We start from the raw sequence: 14,634 nt of genomic DNA on the forward strand, positions 1-14,634 counted from the left end.
TGCACGGGTCTGGGGTTCACACCCACGTCTGTGGCTCCAGAACCACCTCACGGCCCAGAGCTGTACTGCTGGCCTGAGCAGGCTTTCCAGAACCTACTGGATGTTTCCAGCATATGGATGTGCCAAAGGCAGAGAACATGGAAGGTGATTCCTGTCAGCACAAGGGATGTCCGCAGAAGTTCGTGGCGTGGCCTTAGGGGAGAGCACTCCACGTTCCCAGACTGGGTCCCACCACCCCTCACACCCCCGCGTCACAGCCCACTCGGGTGTCCTCGTCCTGTGGGACTGCGCCCCCTGCCGTCCACGGAGGGCACTGCAGGGGGAGTGTCTCCAGGGGCCGCCCGCTCTACTGTCTTCATTTCCACAAGGCAGGGCCGACCCCACGACACCCCACGCGACTCTCCCAGGACTCCTGCAGAAGAAAGCATGCACTACGGTTCCACAGGTTTTGCTGTGCGGCTCACAAGCCCTAACTATTCTCTGGGAGGAAGGCCCTACCTCTGGGAATGACACAGCTCGGAGGGCCTTGCAGTCAGAGAGCCCCTCGTGCCCAACCCACTCCCCCGTTCCCTGACCTCAGGGCTCAGGACCTGTTGTCCCTCCTTGCCTGACCCCACACAGATCTGGGCAGCCCCAAAGCCTCCCGGGACAGGTGGCCGCCTTTAGGATCCACTCCACAATGCCTCTGCTGTCTCTGCTACTGTCCCTTCACACCCAGTTCCCCGAACATCACGCAGCCCCGGCTCTCCACCCCCGCTGCCCCCCCGCTGCCCATCCTTCCCCGTCCTGCCTGTGGTCACAGCACCAGCCCCTGCACCGCGACCCTCCTTCCCTGCTGGACCAAGAGCAAAGGGCAAGAGTAAGGACTCTGGGCCCAGACTGGTTTGAATCCCAGCTCCTTAAATGAGCAAATCACTAGCAACAGGTACACTCAAGAGAGGGGGTTTGCTCAGGCTTTGTCCACCTTGCCAGAAGCAGAATCCAGATCGTGTCTCTCTTGGCGTTAGCTCCCGGGTCCCAGCTGCGCCCCCACACCATGCCCTTGGGCCCTGCCGCCTTCGGTGGGGTGGAGGGCAGCCAAGAACACAACCTTATCTCCTCAACAAGCCTCCAGTCTGCAGCTTGGGACGGCCGTGCTTGTCATTCTTCCCAAATTCCAGGCTTCTCTGGCTCAGGGAGGCTTTTGCTGACAAAACTAAGCTCACAGACATGGTGCTCAAGTTAGAACAATCTGTCACGGAACGCAAAGCTTTTTATATCATAACTCAGAAACACGGCCTCCAGAAGACAGTTTATTTTTATATACTGTAAACATGAGCTTCACAATCAGCACAAACGTGGAGCGATCTCGATGGTGTTTACCCGGAGGACAGTCTGTGGGTTCACAATAACTGGAAGAGAGAGAACAGTGTCACAGCTTGGCCACATCTGATGTTCACGGGCTACGGTGAGACCCTGTCCCCGGACGACCTGCTCTTTCCACGGGGAGTCGGCCTGGCACCAGCGCTCCCCAGGTGGAGGGCCCTGCCGGCCCCGTACCATGAGGGCTTCATGGGGGGCCGGCCTGCCTCCCCCTCGCGCTCTGTGAGCCCCGGCAGAAGCAGCAGCGGCTGTAACTCCCGGGGGCTCGGAGGTCAGGAGCGGCCTGGCCTGGCCCTTCTTCCCCCCGTGTGCCGTGAGACCTGTGGGCTGCTTGGGGGTGGACGGCCCCGAATGGCCGAACCCGAGGCTGCGTGGAGGTGGCACAGGGTGGCGGAGAGGCTCCTACGGACCTGACCTGAGGGAAAGCCAGCCTACTGTGTCGGAGTATTTTATTTTATATTTATTTTTTTTGAAGATTTTATTTATTTATTTGACAGAGAAACATAGTGAGAGAGGGAACACAAGCAGGGGGAGTGGGAGAGCGAGAAGCAGGCTTCCTGCCGAGCAGGGAGCCCGATGCGGGGCTCGATCCCAGGACCCCGGGATCGTGACCTGAGCCGAAGGCAGACGCTTAACGACTGAGCCACCCAGGCGCCCTGTGTTGGGGTATTTTAATAACTCGGCGCCACTGGCAGTTCAGGGTAGCAGTTACGGTGGTGACCAGGGACTGTGCGTGCTACATGTTTCCCAAGACAGGATGCCCCAGCCTGCGGGTCCCAGCCTTAAGGAGCCCCCACAAGGTGACTTCCAGGGGAGGCTCCTGCAGGGATGGTCCTGTTCCTGCTCGTGGATTACCCGGGCAGAGGTGGGGGGCCGAGGATTAGAACAAAGAAGGGTGACATGTGGGAGACAAGAAGAGTGGAGAGAGCGCAGGCCAGGCCTGGGCTGGGCGCCCCTCCACGGTGGAAGGGCAGAAAGCGGGCAGTGATAGCTGATGGGGGCCTCCTGTGACCCCATGTGCCCCGAGGCCCTCCATCCTGGATGTGCGGAGCCCGCCGCTACCCCAGGAGGCTGGTCAGGGAAACCCAGGGCTCCTGCCCTTACCCAGGAAATGCCCTCACCTTCCCGACCCCTCGCACCACACCCTTCTGTGACACCCCTGCAGCGGGCACCAAAGCGCCACCGAACGAAGCTTCTTTTCCTCTTCCTGCTAACTGGCTGCTGAGCCCACCCCAGGGCCCCTCTGCTCCCTCACGCACGGGTCATGAGCCCCCATGGGGGCACCCACGGGTGAGGCCTCTGCTGTGAAGTCGCCCCTCAGACTCACTGCTGCTCCTGCAGCTCCACTCCGGGTCTCCTGAGACCACGCCGGGGCCACCCCCTCCCCATGCGGCTCGGGTGGTCGCTGCCCCTGGTCTGCGCCCACCTTGCCGCCAGAACCACGTCATGCAGCTCCCTCTCGTCCACGGCAGGCTTTGTTTCTTCGCCTCTCTGACTCCTGACCCCACCTCCACCCCTTCCCACCTGCAAACCGACCCCCGCGCGGTCCCCAGCAGACCCCTGGACTTCCTGCCCAGCAGCGAGGCCAGCGGATGGACGCTCACTTCATCACCAAGCCACACTGCTGCCTGGCCCTTCGCCCTGACCGAGCTGGGAGGAGGGCCCTCCTGTCTGAGGCATCCCATCACCGGCGCGCCGAAGCCCACACTCCTCATCCCGCCCCCCCCCAGGCACCCCTGGCTCCCCCTTTGAAATCTCATATTGATTTTCGGCCTTCTCTATCAACCAACAGCCCCCCGGTCCTCCAGCCTTCCTGCTCCCCTGGAGACTTTGCAGACGGGCTCCCTCTCCTCCCCTTCCCATGTTCCATCACACACGCATGCGTGTAAATGTGTGCGGACGGATATATGTACCCAGAGGCACAAGGTCGGGTGTTGCTCAGGCCCCACTAGAATCGAAGATTCGTTCCCGTTCCCGTGTAGAGGGGCAGTTCACTTAGCACGTGCTGCTGAGCGACGTTCTGCTGAGAGGACCCCACACCACGTCCCTTTCTTTGTCCAGTCTTTGTGCGGGACGTGAGAGCCGCCTCTGGTGTCCCCCTCCGTGTCTCCTGGGGCACGCTGTGTCCGCTTGCAGTGAAGGCGAATGTCTGCCTTGCCGCAGAGACTGGCTGAGCCGCAGCCCGGGGGCAGCACCGGAGGCTCCCGGGGCCCTCTCCCTCCGCACCCTTGGCCTGGTTAAGAGTGACCTCCATCTGCCCCTCCCCATCAGACCCAGGGGACCGGAGCGGAGCCCTCTCCCAGGTGTCTGTGGCCCCTGCACCCCAGCGGCCCCAGGCCCCCAGCAGCCGCAGGACCAGCGGATGAAGCAGGGCGGGGACACGGCGCCTGCCACACTTTCTCTAACTTACCTTTTTTCCTCTTGTAGTTTTTCCTTTTCTGAAATCTCATATTGATTTTTGGCCATGATTCTGTCTTTTCAATGACTGTGGCTTCTACCCGAACGAGATCTTTTCTAGAAGGGAGAAAGATAATCAATGATATACCTTCTTATTTTTCAATCTTACTAATGCTTTATGTAAGAATTTCCAAAGTTTTACTTTCTTTTTTGCTGATTATAAAAGTAGTATGTCCTCCCTGCAGATATATATATATATATTTTAAAGATTTTATTTATTTGACAGAGTGAGCACAGCGAGAGAGGGAACACAAGCAGGGGGAGTGGGAGAGGGAGAAGCAGGCTTCCCGCTGAGTAGGGAGCCTGATGCGGGACTCGATCCCAGGACCCTGGGACCATGACCTGAGCTGAAGGCAGACGCTTAACGACTGAGCCACCCAGGCGCCCCTCCCTGCAGATATTTTGAAAACCATCAACAAGCATGATCAAGAACAGTGTAGAAGGAAGGGGAGAAGGCTGGGGGGACGGGGATCAAGGGGTGTGAACTTCTAGTAATGAAGTGACTTCACACAGGGAGTCTGGTTGATAAGACTGTAATCACTTTGGGAGGTGACAGAGGGTAACTAGGCCTATGGAGGTCTGCACTTGGTAAGGTACAGAGGATGGATATGATATTGTATGTGAACTGTAATTTAATAATAAAAAAGAACAGCACAGGGGCACCTGGCTGTCTCAGTTGGAAGAGCACACAACTCTTGATCTTGGGGTTGTGAGTTCAAGCCCCATGTGGGGGGTAGTGTTTACTTAAAAACAGAAAAAAAGAACAGGGTAGTCTGTCAACAAATCTTACAAGCCTCCACTGTAATAATTAGTAACAGAATTATTACTAATACTGGTTTGGCCCAGGTGTCCTCTGCCTGGCCTCCCATGCAGCCCGCGTGGGTCCTAGACAAAGCCCCGTGTGAGCGAGCGCCTTACCCAAGGAGCGGCTTGCCAAGTAACGTGAAGTTGTCAGCGCCAACCAGCAGGACCTGCGAACGGAACAGACGCGTTACCAACAAGTGACGGGACGGTCAGCGGCGCAGACTCTGGAGCATGAGGAAGGCACCGGCCACCTTCCTAGCCGTTCCTGGGGTTCGAACTGGTGGGGATGCAGGCCGGCCCCGGGCTACGGTGCCGCAGCTCCTGGGGTTCCTCCTGTGCGGGCCCAACGGCAGAGCCAGGACCACTGTCCCTGAGCACTTAGCGCAGTGATGGCGCATCCAGAGAACAGTGGCAACTGTCCTGTGCAAACAACGGTGGCTTTTTTTTTTTTAACTTTTTATCGAAAGTTATAACATATACGGGGTAAAATCACACTGTGGTGTCTTTTGAGGCAGTTCATAACTGCTAATCCCGCTAAGATATAGGTTCAAGTGTGGTTTTTTTTAAAGATTTTATTTATTTATTTGACAGAGACAGAGACAGCAAGAGCAGGAACACAAGCAGGGGGAGTGGGAGAGGGAGAAGCAGGCTTCCCGCCGAACAGGGAGCCCGACGCGGGGCTCGATCCCAGGACCCTGGGATCATGACCTGAGCCGAAGGCAGACGCTTAGCCACCCTGGTGCCCCTCATTGCGGTTTTTTTTTTAAGATTTTATTTATTTATTTGACAGAGAGAGACAGCAAGAGAGAGAACACAAGCAGGGGGAGTGGGAGAGGGAGAAGCAGGCTTCCCGCTGAGCAGGGAGCCCGATGCGGGGCTCGATCCCAGGACCCTGGGATCATGACCCAAGCCGAAGGCAGACGCTTAACGACTGAGCCACCCAGGCGCCCTCAAGTGTGTTTTTTTAAAGCCTAGGAAATTCCATGTGGACGTTCCAGAAACCGTCCTCAGCGTGGCCAAGCGTGGCCTTAAATGAAGACATCTTTGCATTGCGAGGGCAGTGGTATTTTTAGTAGACGTTGAAGACCATCTTAAGTTTTACTGATAAGAAAAATACCTGACCAGGGATGCCTGGCTGGCTCAGTCGGTTAAGCGTCTGCCTTTGGCTCAGGTCATGATCTCAGGGTCCTGAGATCGAGCCCTGCATCAGGCTCCCTGCTCAGCGGGGAGTCTGACCCTCCCCCCTCTCGTGCTCTCTCTCTCAAATAAAAAATAAAATCTTAAAAAAAAAATACCCGATTGTATAAAACTTAAATATTTAAAGACAAAGTGCATTTTATAACAACATCAATGGACTCTGTACGTTTGACGATGACAAATAATCAAAATGCTATCCTACAGTTACTTTCAGGTTGACACTTTCTCTGCTACTGAATTTCCTAAGTGAGGAAAACCAATCTGCACTAGGTGGTGCTTTCTATAATATTTTCGTTAATGTGAAATGTTCCCAAACAATGTCTTTTTAGGGGGCGCCTGCTGGCTCAGTTGGTGGAACGCAAACGCATGACTCTTGATCTTGGGGTCGTGAGTTCAAGCCCCACATTGGGTGTAGGGATTACTAAAAAAAGCAAATAAACTTAAAAAAAAAAAGTCTTTTAGAAATCTTCTCAGATACACTCCTAAAGCCTCCTACTTATCTCAGACATTATGGAGCAAACGTGCCCTTGCTCAGGGGCTCACGACAGAGCCCCCGTGTCATTAAGAAGCGAGCACGGCTGGCTGCTGATGGCGATACAGTTGATTAGCTCAGCTCTGAGCTTAGACCACAGGCTGTGAGAATACGTCTTAGAAACAGAGTTTAATGCTCCCCTTGGTGTAAACTCTGCAATCACAAAGGAAGGAGGAATATAGAAAACTATTATAGAAAACTTACACGTATACAGACATACCTTTTGGGATTTATTTATTTGAGAGAGAGAGAGAGAGAGAGTGCATGCTCGAGCGAGTGCATGAAGGGCGAGGGAAAGAGAGTCCCAAGCAGACCCTGCGTCAAGCTCGGAGCCTGAGGCGGGGCTCGATGCCACGACCCTGGGACCATGACCTGAGCCGAAACCAAGAGGTGGACGGTCAACTGACCGCGCCACCCAGGCGCCCCTGAAAACTTAGATTTTATATACTTTTATAAATAGAGTAAGAAAAAAACGAAGAAGGCCGCCCACAACAGCCAACAGAATCGTAAGTGATGGGTAGACACGCGAGGCCAAGTACGTAGCCGAGCCGTGCAGGATGGCGGGTAAGCACGTCAGCCCCAGGGAGACGCCTCTAAGACCAGCCTCTCTGAAAGCAGCCAGCAAAGCCAAGGCCAGAGCAGCGCTCCCGCCGAAGCCCTCTCTCCGTAAACACGCGGAAAGCCCTCCGCCTGTGACTGGGGTGTTCTTCCTTTCTACGGGAGAACGTTCCTGAGACGTGAGACCACTCAGCACACATAAGCAGCTCCGAGGCAGTCTCCTGAGGGAGGGGGGCGGCTGGCGGGGCCGCCACACCCGGGGGGACACCCGCGCTCCCCGACCCTCGGCTCGCTTGCCTTCGCCCGCCGACCCAAGAAAGCCTCCCCAGGGATGAACCCGGGGGCAGGAGGGCATGTTTGGTGACTGCGCCCCCAGGTGCACAGGCACGGCCGGTCTCACCTTCTCCAGCCGTATCCTCTCTCCACACCCAACGTCTAATTCGTTGTCAATTAAAATCAGATCCTCAGAGGTCACCTTCCACTGGTGGCTGGCGAAGTGCACCACAGCGAAGAGTCGGCCGTACCGGCCCGTGGCAATCAGCTCGTTCACCCTCCCCACGACCTCTGCGGGGCAGAAAACAGAACAGGCGGCGGGCCAGTCCGCTGCTCACACCGGGCATGGCAGCTGCACCGCCCCACACGGCCCAGGCCCACAGCGACAGGGATACGAGGCCGTGTGCGCCCTGCTCTCCCTCAGCAGGACAGGAAGCTCCAGCCGCAGCAGGGACATCAGGTGATGTGACAGATGGCACCCCTGGTGAGGTCACCTGCTGCTGAAGGCCGCGCCCCTCCCCACGGCCAGCGCTCGGCCTGCCATTCCCAGGAGCACGGGCTCGTCTGCGAGGGGGGCTTCTAGAGACATGTGTCCCCCAGACCTCATGGAATGCCCCATGGCCGCCCGTGATTCTCTGGCCTGAGCACTCCGCGTGCCTGGCTCCATCTCTCTGACTCTGGGGTGGAAAGACCTTCACCCTGTGGGATTCCCAGTCTTTACTGAGAAAAAGCCAGAGGACTGGCAAAGCGAGAGGAGAGGCCTTTCTGCAAACCAGGAAAAGCTAGAATTACACCCCCTGGTGCTAGAACTACTTGCAAGCCTCTGGGCTTCCACACAGCTCTGGGCTGCCACGGCCTCACCTCAGCTGATGGTCCCCTCTCCTGCCCCGTTCACTGTCTGACAAGCGTCTACGAGCCCTGACCCAGCCGGCCCGGCCTGGGGCTGGGGGTTTGGAGAGGAGCACACAGTTCCTGCCTCGGAAGCAGAGTCAGGCTGGAGCCACGGCTGGAGAAGGGGCAGAATGCCGTTAATCTTGCGCCCCGCGCTGACCTGCATCTCCAGCCTTGTGAGGGAAATAGGATCCCACACTCGCTCATGGCAACGGTGGCTGGCCACACTGTCCCTCCTCGTGTCCCGACACCCCGACAATTTCTGCGACTCCCGGGACAGCACCGGCACCCCCGGTTCTTCTGACTGTGGAGAAATCTTTCCCTGCCCCCACGTTCCTACCAACACCAGGGAGACAGGGATGGACCAAGGGCCCCCCCGCTCGCTCACACCGCCTGCCTTGACCACGGTGGGTGCTTGGGAGCATTTGCGAAACGAACGAGGGTTTATATTTTTGCGTCAAGTGGCAAAAATGAGCCTGAGTGTTCACACTGTGCCGGGTCTCAGGGCACGTGGAAACATGAGATCCTGTTCTGTGGCCAGGGGACCACCTCGGTGGGGGGAGGAGGGACCACCGCCCTCCAGTTCCTGCCTCTGTCACCTGCATGGTGTCTGGTCTCCTCAGCGGGGTCTGGCAGGACAGCTTCTGGCCAAGGTGGTGAACTCAGCGATGTTTTAGGAACGTATCTGTAAAACACAGTTTACATGTGTGCGGCGCGCCCGTGGGAAGACAGTTCAGAGTCTGTAAGAAATGGCTGTGCTCAGGCTGGGGGGCCGTCACTGCCCTGCCAATGCGTGAGTCTTGGGTACAGACCTGCACCCTGGCGGGGCCAAGGACAGGCTCCTGCGCAGCCTCTCAGGTGGGCCACGTATTTCAAGAAACACCCACTAATCACTCAATAATCAAAACAGGAATTCCAACCATTTTATTCCAGAAGAGCCCCTCCTGGGAATAACTACCTCCCGAGGAGACTGGCCCCTCTTAGCGTCCTTGGGGCTCACGGGCTCTCAGAGGGGTGGGCTGCAGTGCTGCCCCCCCCCCCCCAAAGGCAAGTTCTCTGCCTCTCGCCGGGCTCTTGTGCCTCACCCTGGCATTCCAGGGCTCTGCGAGCAGGGCTCCCACGACAGGACCACTTCCCCTGCTCTGCCCCAAGCCGGTCTGTCCCGCCTCTAACTCCTACCAGGTAGGTGCCCGCTCGGCCTTCATGCCCAGACAGGAGCCAGGCCCGGATCTGAACCCCACCTCTGCCACCAGAGTAACACGACCGTGGCAAGCATCTCACGACCCTGCGCTCCAGTTTCTTTCATGGAGCAAATGGGAATAAAAAAAGCACCTGCCTCCAGGGTCGCGCAGGGTCAGGAGGGACGGTGTGCCCAGAAGGACTGGGCAGTGTGGGGGCGCACTCAGCGCTCAGGGGCCATGGCACTGCCGTCACTGCCCGTCCTGTGCTGCAGCCCGGCATCTGCCCCGCCCCCCGCTCAGCCTGGAGCCGATGAGCCGGCTGCGCAGGGAGGGGAGCCCACAGGCGACAGGAGGCGGCAGGGTCTTTCCCACTTGCTGATCTCGTTTGGCCTCAAATTCCTGAGGTCTACGAAGAGGGGAGAACTCAGGAGAGCCCACATCGAGTTCAATTATTCAGAACCGTTTTAAAGCTTTTGTTGCTGTTTGCTGCCACAGAGGGAACCTTTCCTGACCTCAGTCTTTCTGCAGCAGAGCTCCGGCGAGGAAAAAGGGCTGCTCACCGGGGAAGAGCGGCCGCTTCTGCAACTGGGCCCAGGCCCTTGTGCTTCTACTGGCAGCCAGCAGGTGCTCAACACGGGCGTGTACAACAAATGCTCTCCACGCTGGGGTTCGGGGCACTGCGGCGTCAACTGGCCAGGGAAATGAAACTGAGCTCGACCGCTGTGCTCCTCTCAGAGCACCCGGAAACATGCTCCTGCTCTGTGGCCAGGCAGTGGCCTCTGATGGACAAGGAGGAGCGGGGTCTGACGTAGGAGCTCTGGCCTCCTCGCCGGGCCTGGCCGTCCCCTGCTGCCGACCGCAAAACAACAGATGCCGGAAACCCGGCACTCCGTGGGCAAGAGAAAGAATAAGCCAAAGTAACTGACATTCCCCCTTAGGATCTCTCTCTATAACCTGATTCTGTTTTTTGACTTCTCTTTTGAGCAACATAAAAGCCCCCCTGAATCTCCCCACTTCTGAGTCTGTGATGCAGGAGCAGCCGATACTCTGGACAGCTCCCTGTACGCCAGGCGCTGTCCTAAGCTCTTTAAATGTAGAAATTTACTGAATGCACACACAACTCCACTGACAGAGATCCTAACACCACTTCCATCTTGCAGAAGAGGAAACAAAGCTCAGGGACCCCGGGCTGCAAGGGGCGGGGCCAGGATAGGACCCAGGAGCTTCCTAATTCTTAACTGCCACCCTCTATTGCTCCTGGATATTCCTACCAGCGGGTGTGATTTTGTCCAATTTACTTTCTGTAGTTTACATTAAAGGTTTTTTTCCCCTGGGGCGCCTGGGTGGCTCAGTCCGTTAAGTGTCTAACTCTTGATTTCGGCTCAGGTCATGATCTCAGGGTCGTGAGTGAGCCCCGCATTCAGACTCTGCGCTCAGTGAGGAGTCTGCTTGAGATTCTCCTCTCTTTCTCGCCCCCCCTTAAATAAACAAAATCTTTAAAAAAAAGGTTTTTTTTGCCGTAAGTGTATTTTAATACTAAATAAACTCTTCCAAGTGATACTTATTTTTTTCTTCCAAATGGTATTTGAGTTCTTCCTAAAAATTCTGATCCAACCTTCCTGTGATTCCATCTTCCCAGTTAGAAGTTTCTAATTAGGAGCCACAAGCTTTCCTTAATAAAATCAGCTGCATAAGGCCTAGAAGCACATTTATCTTTGGACGCTTTATGTTCCATCTACGTTTATGTCAAGGGTTTTAAAAAAATACTATCAAGAAATTAAGAGAAAATTTAGATGTTCTCGAAAACCCACGCATATGCCAGTTTGACTTTAGAAAGATAGTCCTACAAATGACGAGTCACCCAAACCCACGTTTTGATATATTACCCTTGTGGAACCGAAGTGCTCTGTGAACCGAACCTCCGGGAAGCGGACCCCAGGGAAGCTGAGGGAACAAGAAACAGTGATCGTTACCGGCAAGAAATGCCATTGCTCTTCAGAAAGCGAAATGCACAAGTACTACCACTGGTGCCTGAGTTTGAGCCCCAGATCGCAACGCACCTGTGAGAAAACCAAGGTCAACAAAGCTAGAACAACATCGCTTATAGTTATTGCTTGTGTGTGTCGAGACGTGTTCTCATGCCGTCGAAAAGGGCCTAAAACCAGAACCGCTCACCCACTGATCCGATCCTTGACCGCCAAGTGCCCAACGGGTTCAGATGCTGTTCTGTGCTTTTGAGACGGCCCGCGGAGCCCACCTCCTCAACGGAGCTGGTTTCTGCGACCAATGGCATGTGGTAGAGGAAGGGCACAGTACTTCTCAGATTAAGTTATAAAAGACTGGAACGGAGGCCTTCTACCCACGGTCTAGCTGGTGAGCTTGGAAACAGAAAGCCCGGCCCCAGCTGACAAGAGCTCCAGAACCACCCAGCTAAGCTGCTCCTGTAAATGCTGTGCATGACAAACGCTGGTCATCTTAAGCTGCTAAGCTCTGGGGTAACTTGTTGTGCAGCAGTAGATGACTAATACACCAAGGGACAAAGGCAATCACCGTCTACCAAGCGAAGGTCCCAGTAATCAAATGCAGAGTTTAAGAGCGAAAAGCAGAGGACAGCAACTCAGTAACTGTCAAGGGTTTATTTATTCATTTATCTCCGGAGATGTCCTGTTACTGAAGATTCCTTTGTGGGGCTCCTGGCTGGCTCAGTTGGTAGAGCATGCGGCCCTTGATCTCGGGGTTGTGAACTCAAGCCGCACGTTGGGTGTGGAGCCTACTAAATGAAAAAAAAGTTTCCTCTGTATCGATTTTTTTGAGAGTTTTTGTTATGAATGGATGTGGAATTCTGTCAACTATTCCTTGCATCTACTGATGCATGTTTTTTTAATAATTGAGCTATAATTGACATTCCATAAAATTCACCCTTTTATAGCTACCTGTTAGCAGGTGTTCCCAATTATTGGTGTCTTGGGCTGGTTTGTCCTCTACTACCTCGCTGTGCCTGGGGTTTAGACCTTCGGCCTTATCTCTTCTTTCTCTATGATCATTCCTCTGCCGATTGCATCTAGTGGAATGAATTTAAATATCCTGTCTACACTGGTGACTCCCAGGTTTACACCTGCAGCCTGGATGTGACCATCCAGTTGTCTATTTGCTATCACCACTTGCAAGTCTAACAGGCATCTCAAAACCTACGAAGGTTCCAGATCCCCGCCATGCCTGCTTCTCTTCCCCATCTCACACAATGCTAGCTCCGTTAAAAGCAGGGATTATTTATTACTGATGTATTCCACCCCTCCCCCATCAGTTCCTGATGCAAAAACATGCTCCATAAATGGTGGGTGAATGAATGAAGTCCACTCTGCTGAGTCAGCACACGAAGCCCTGGTTGAAATACGCCCTGACGGGGGACTCAGCACCTCTCCTGGGAGCCACCCCACTGTTAAAGGCTCAGTTGGAAAGTTTCTGCCCCTGATCTGCTTCCCTGTAACTCTCAGCTATGGTCTTGCCTTAGCCCTGGACCCCAGAAGGAACAAATGCACTCCCTCCTCTCCCATGGGGTCATCCTTTAGCTCTCTGAGGACTGTGGTCTGTCTACCATCCTGTTTTCCTCTCTCACTCTTCAAGGTCCCATCCGCTTATCATTTTGGTCGCCTTCTCTGTACTCCATGTTATCCGTGTTTCTTAAAGTGGGAGTCTGGAATTGAACACAGCATTCCGGAGGTGGTTTTATGTTGGCAGAACGGAGTAATTTCCAGTGCTTTTGTTAAAACGTCCCTCCCTACTTAAATCCAAGTTTTACTAATGGAAAACGTCAAGCACAAGGAAGTAAAGAGGACAGAACCGTGAGCCCAGAGCCCCCGAGCAGCTGTTCCCAGACTCAACAGTTAACAGCTCACGACCAACGTTTTTTGATTCACGCTGCCTCCGGCCCAACTTTGCGATTATTTTTACGTAAGTCACAGATACGTTGTTTAATCAGTAAAGATGTCAGTATACGTCTATGAAAAACAAATATTCTTAAAAAACACACATAACATAGGCACTGTTACCACATCTTAGAAAGGGAACGATTCTTTAATGCTGTCAAATATACAATTAGACTTAATTTTAAAACGTCCTTAAACACCCCCACACACAAACAACACACTCCAATCATTTCAGGCAAAAACACAGTGTCTCCGGCGAACACAACTTTTTTGAACCCCAGGCACAGCGAGGTAGTAGAGGACAAACCAGCCCAAGACACCAATAATTGGGAACACCTGCTAACAGGCAGCTGTAAAAGGGTGGATTTTATGGAATGTCAGTTATAGCTCAATTATAAAACAATATATAAAAATACGGCTGCTGCTTTTCCTGAATGGGTTAAGAAGTGGCCAGGACGTTCACCACCACTCCCCAGAGGAGGACAGCGGGGGTTCCGAAGGGCGGCTCGAAGCCTGGGAGCGACGGTGGAGCACAGCCTGGCGGCCGTTCCGAGCTGCCGGAGTCCCTCTCGACCCGCTTCCCTGCGTGTGACCCTGGGCAAGTCACCTACGTTGTCCGAACCGAGCCTCAGTTTGCTCCCCAGGCCGCCCAGGCGCTGCAGCGCGCTGAAGAGCCGGTGTCAGGAGCGAAGCCGCTAACTGAACGAACCAGGATCCGAACCCGGGCTTCCCCGACGGCAAAGCCAGAACTGCGTTCACCGCCCCGAAAAAAGCGGTCGGCACCGAAGGCACCGAGGCAGACACGGCCCCGCGCGCCCCGCGCCCTCTTCTCACCCCGCCACCCGGGTCTCACCCGCTCCGGGCCCGGACACTCGCAGGCAGCTGCGGCCGCACGCGGACGCCAGCCCCCCGAAGGCGACCGTCACCACCCGGGCGGCCACGGGCGCCGCCATCTTCCCGCAGCTTCGGCCGGAAGCGGAAACGGCCTCGGCGCGAACCTTGTGCGTCGACGCACAGGCTCCCGCCCGGGAACTCCGCCCGTCGCGGCGGCAGGACCTCAGCGGCCCTGGGCCCGGGCCCGGCGGCGGCCATGGCCTCGGCGGCCGTGGAGAGCTTCGTGACCAAGCAGTTGGACCTGCTGGAGCTCGAGAGAGCCGCGGAGGTCGAGGAGCGCAGGTACGGCGTCGGTCGGCAGTTCCCCAGCCCTCCCGCCCCCCGAGTCCCGCCAGCGGCCCTGGGGCGCTTGCTCGGCCGCCGCTGGGGATGGGACTCTGCCGCCTCCCGGGCGGCCCGTGCCGGTGTGGGGCCCTTAAGAAGCCTTTTCTTTTCGGCCTGCAGCCCCCCACTCCCGAGCATTCAGTCCTAGGTCCTGCCTCTTCCCTCAGCGCGTCCGCAGCCCTTTCCCTTCTTCGGTGCGGGGCCGGTGGGAGGGCTCGAGGATGCGGGCGTGGGG

At 55.7% G+C, this 14,634-nt stretch overlaps 2 protein-coding genes across 3 annotated transcripts in view; one reads left to right on the plus strand and one right to left on the minus strand.

The window, feature by feature from the left end:
- Positions 1-1,278: 1,278 nt before the first annotated feature.
- On the minus strand, positions 1,279-14,157 carry MRPL21 (mitochondrial ribosomal protein L21). Its single transcript, XM_035013464.1, has 7 exons — positions 14,035-14,157; positions 11,142-11,199; positions 8,674-8,759; positions 7,311-7,474; positions 4,738-4,790; positions 3,773-3,876; positions 1,279-1,391 (listed from the first exon to the last, which is right to left on the minus strand). The coding sequence occupies exons 1-7, from the start codon at positions 14,132-14,134 to the stop codon at positions 1,327-1,329; spliced, it is 630 nt and encodes a 209-aa protein (XP_034869355.1). The 5' UTR covers positions 14,135-14,157; the 3' UTR covers positions 1,279-1,326.
- A 55-nt stretch (positions 14,158-14,212) lies between these two features.
- IGHMBP2 (immunoglobulin mu DNA binding protein 2) overlaps positions 14,213-14,634 on the plus strand; it is a 27,099-nt gene continuing 26,677 nt past the window's right edge. For both annotated transcript variants that reach the window (XM_035013466.1, XM_035013465.1), the window contains exon 1: positions 14,213-14,357. In XM_035013466.1, coding sequence (XP_034869357.1) covers positions 14,272-14,357 — 86 coding nt within the window. In that variant the 5' untranslated portion in view covers positions 14,213-14,271. The remainder of the gene's footprint in view (positions 14,358-14,634) is intronic.

The sequence above is a fragment of the Mirounga leonina genome, unplaced genomic scaffold (assembly GCF_011800145.1).
Source record: "Mirounga leonina isolate KUSES-001 unplaced genomic scaffold, KU_Mleo_1.0 Mir_166, whole genome shotgun sequence".
Taxonomy (NCBI): Eukaryota; Metazoa; Chordata; class Mammalia; order Carnivora; family Phocidae; genus Mirounga; species Mirounga leonina.

Bases quoted from the DNA above. Each gene is read 5' to 3' on its own strand.
- MRPL21 (XM_035013464.1), bottom strand. From the start codon at position 14,134: ATGGCGGCGCCCGTGGCCGCCCGGGTGGTGACGGTCGCCTTCGGGGGG. The intron at 8,760-11,141 runs GTAATATATCAA...TGTGTTTTACAG, and splicing joins AGCACTTCGGTTCCACAAGG to ATACGTTCCTAAAACATCGC. The intron at 3,877-4,737 runs GTAAGGCGCTCG...TCTCCCTTCTAG, and splicing joins CTTGGCAAGCCGCTCCTTGG to AAAAGATCTCGTTCGGGTAG.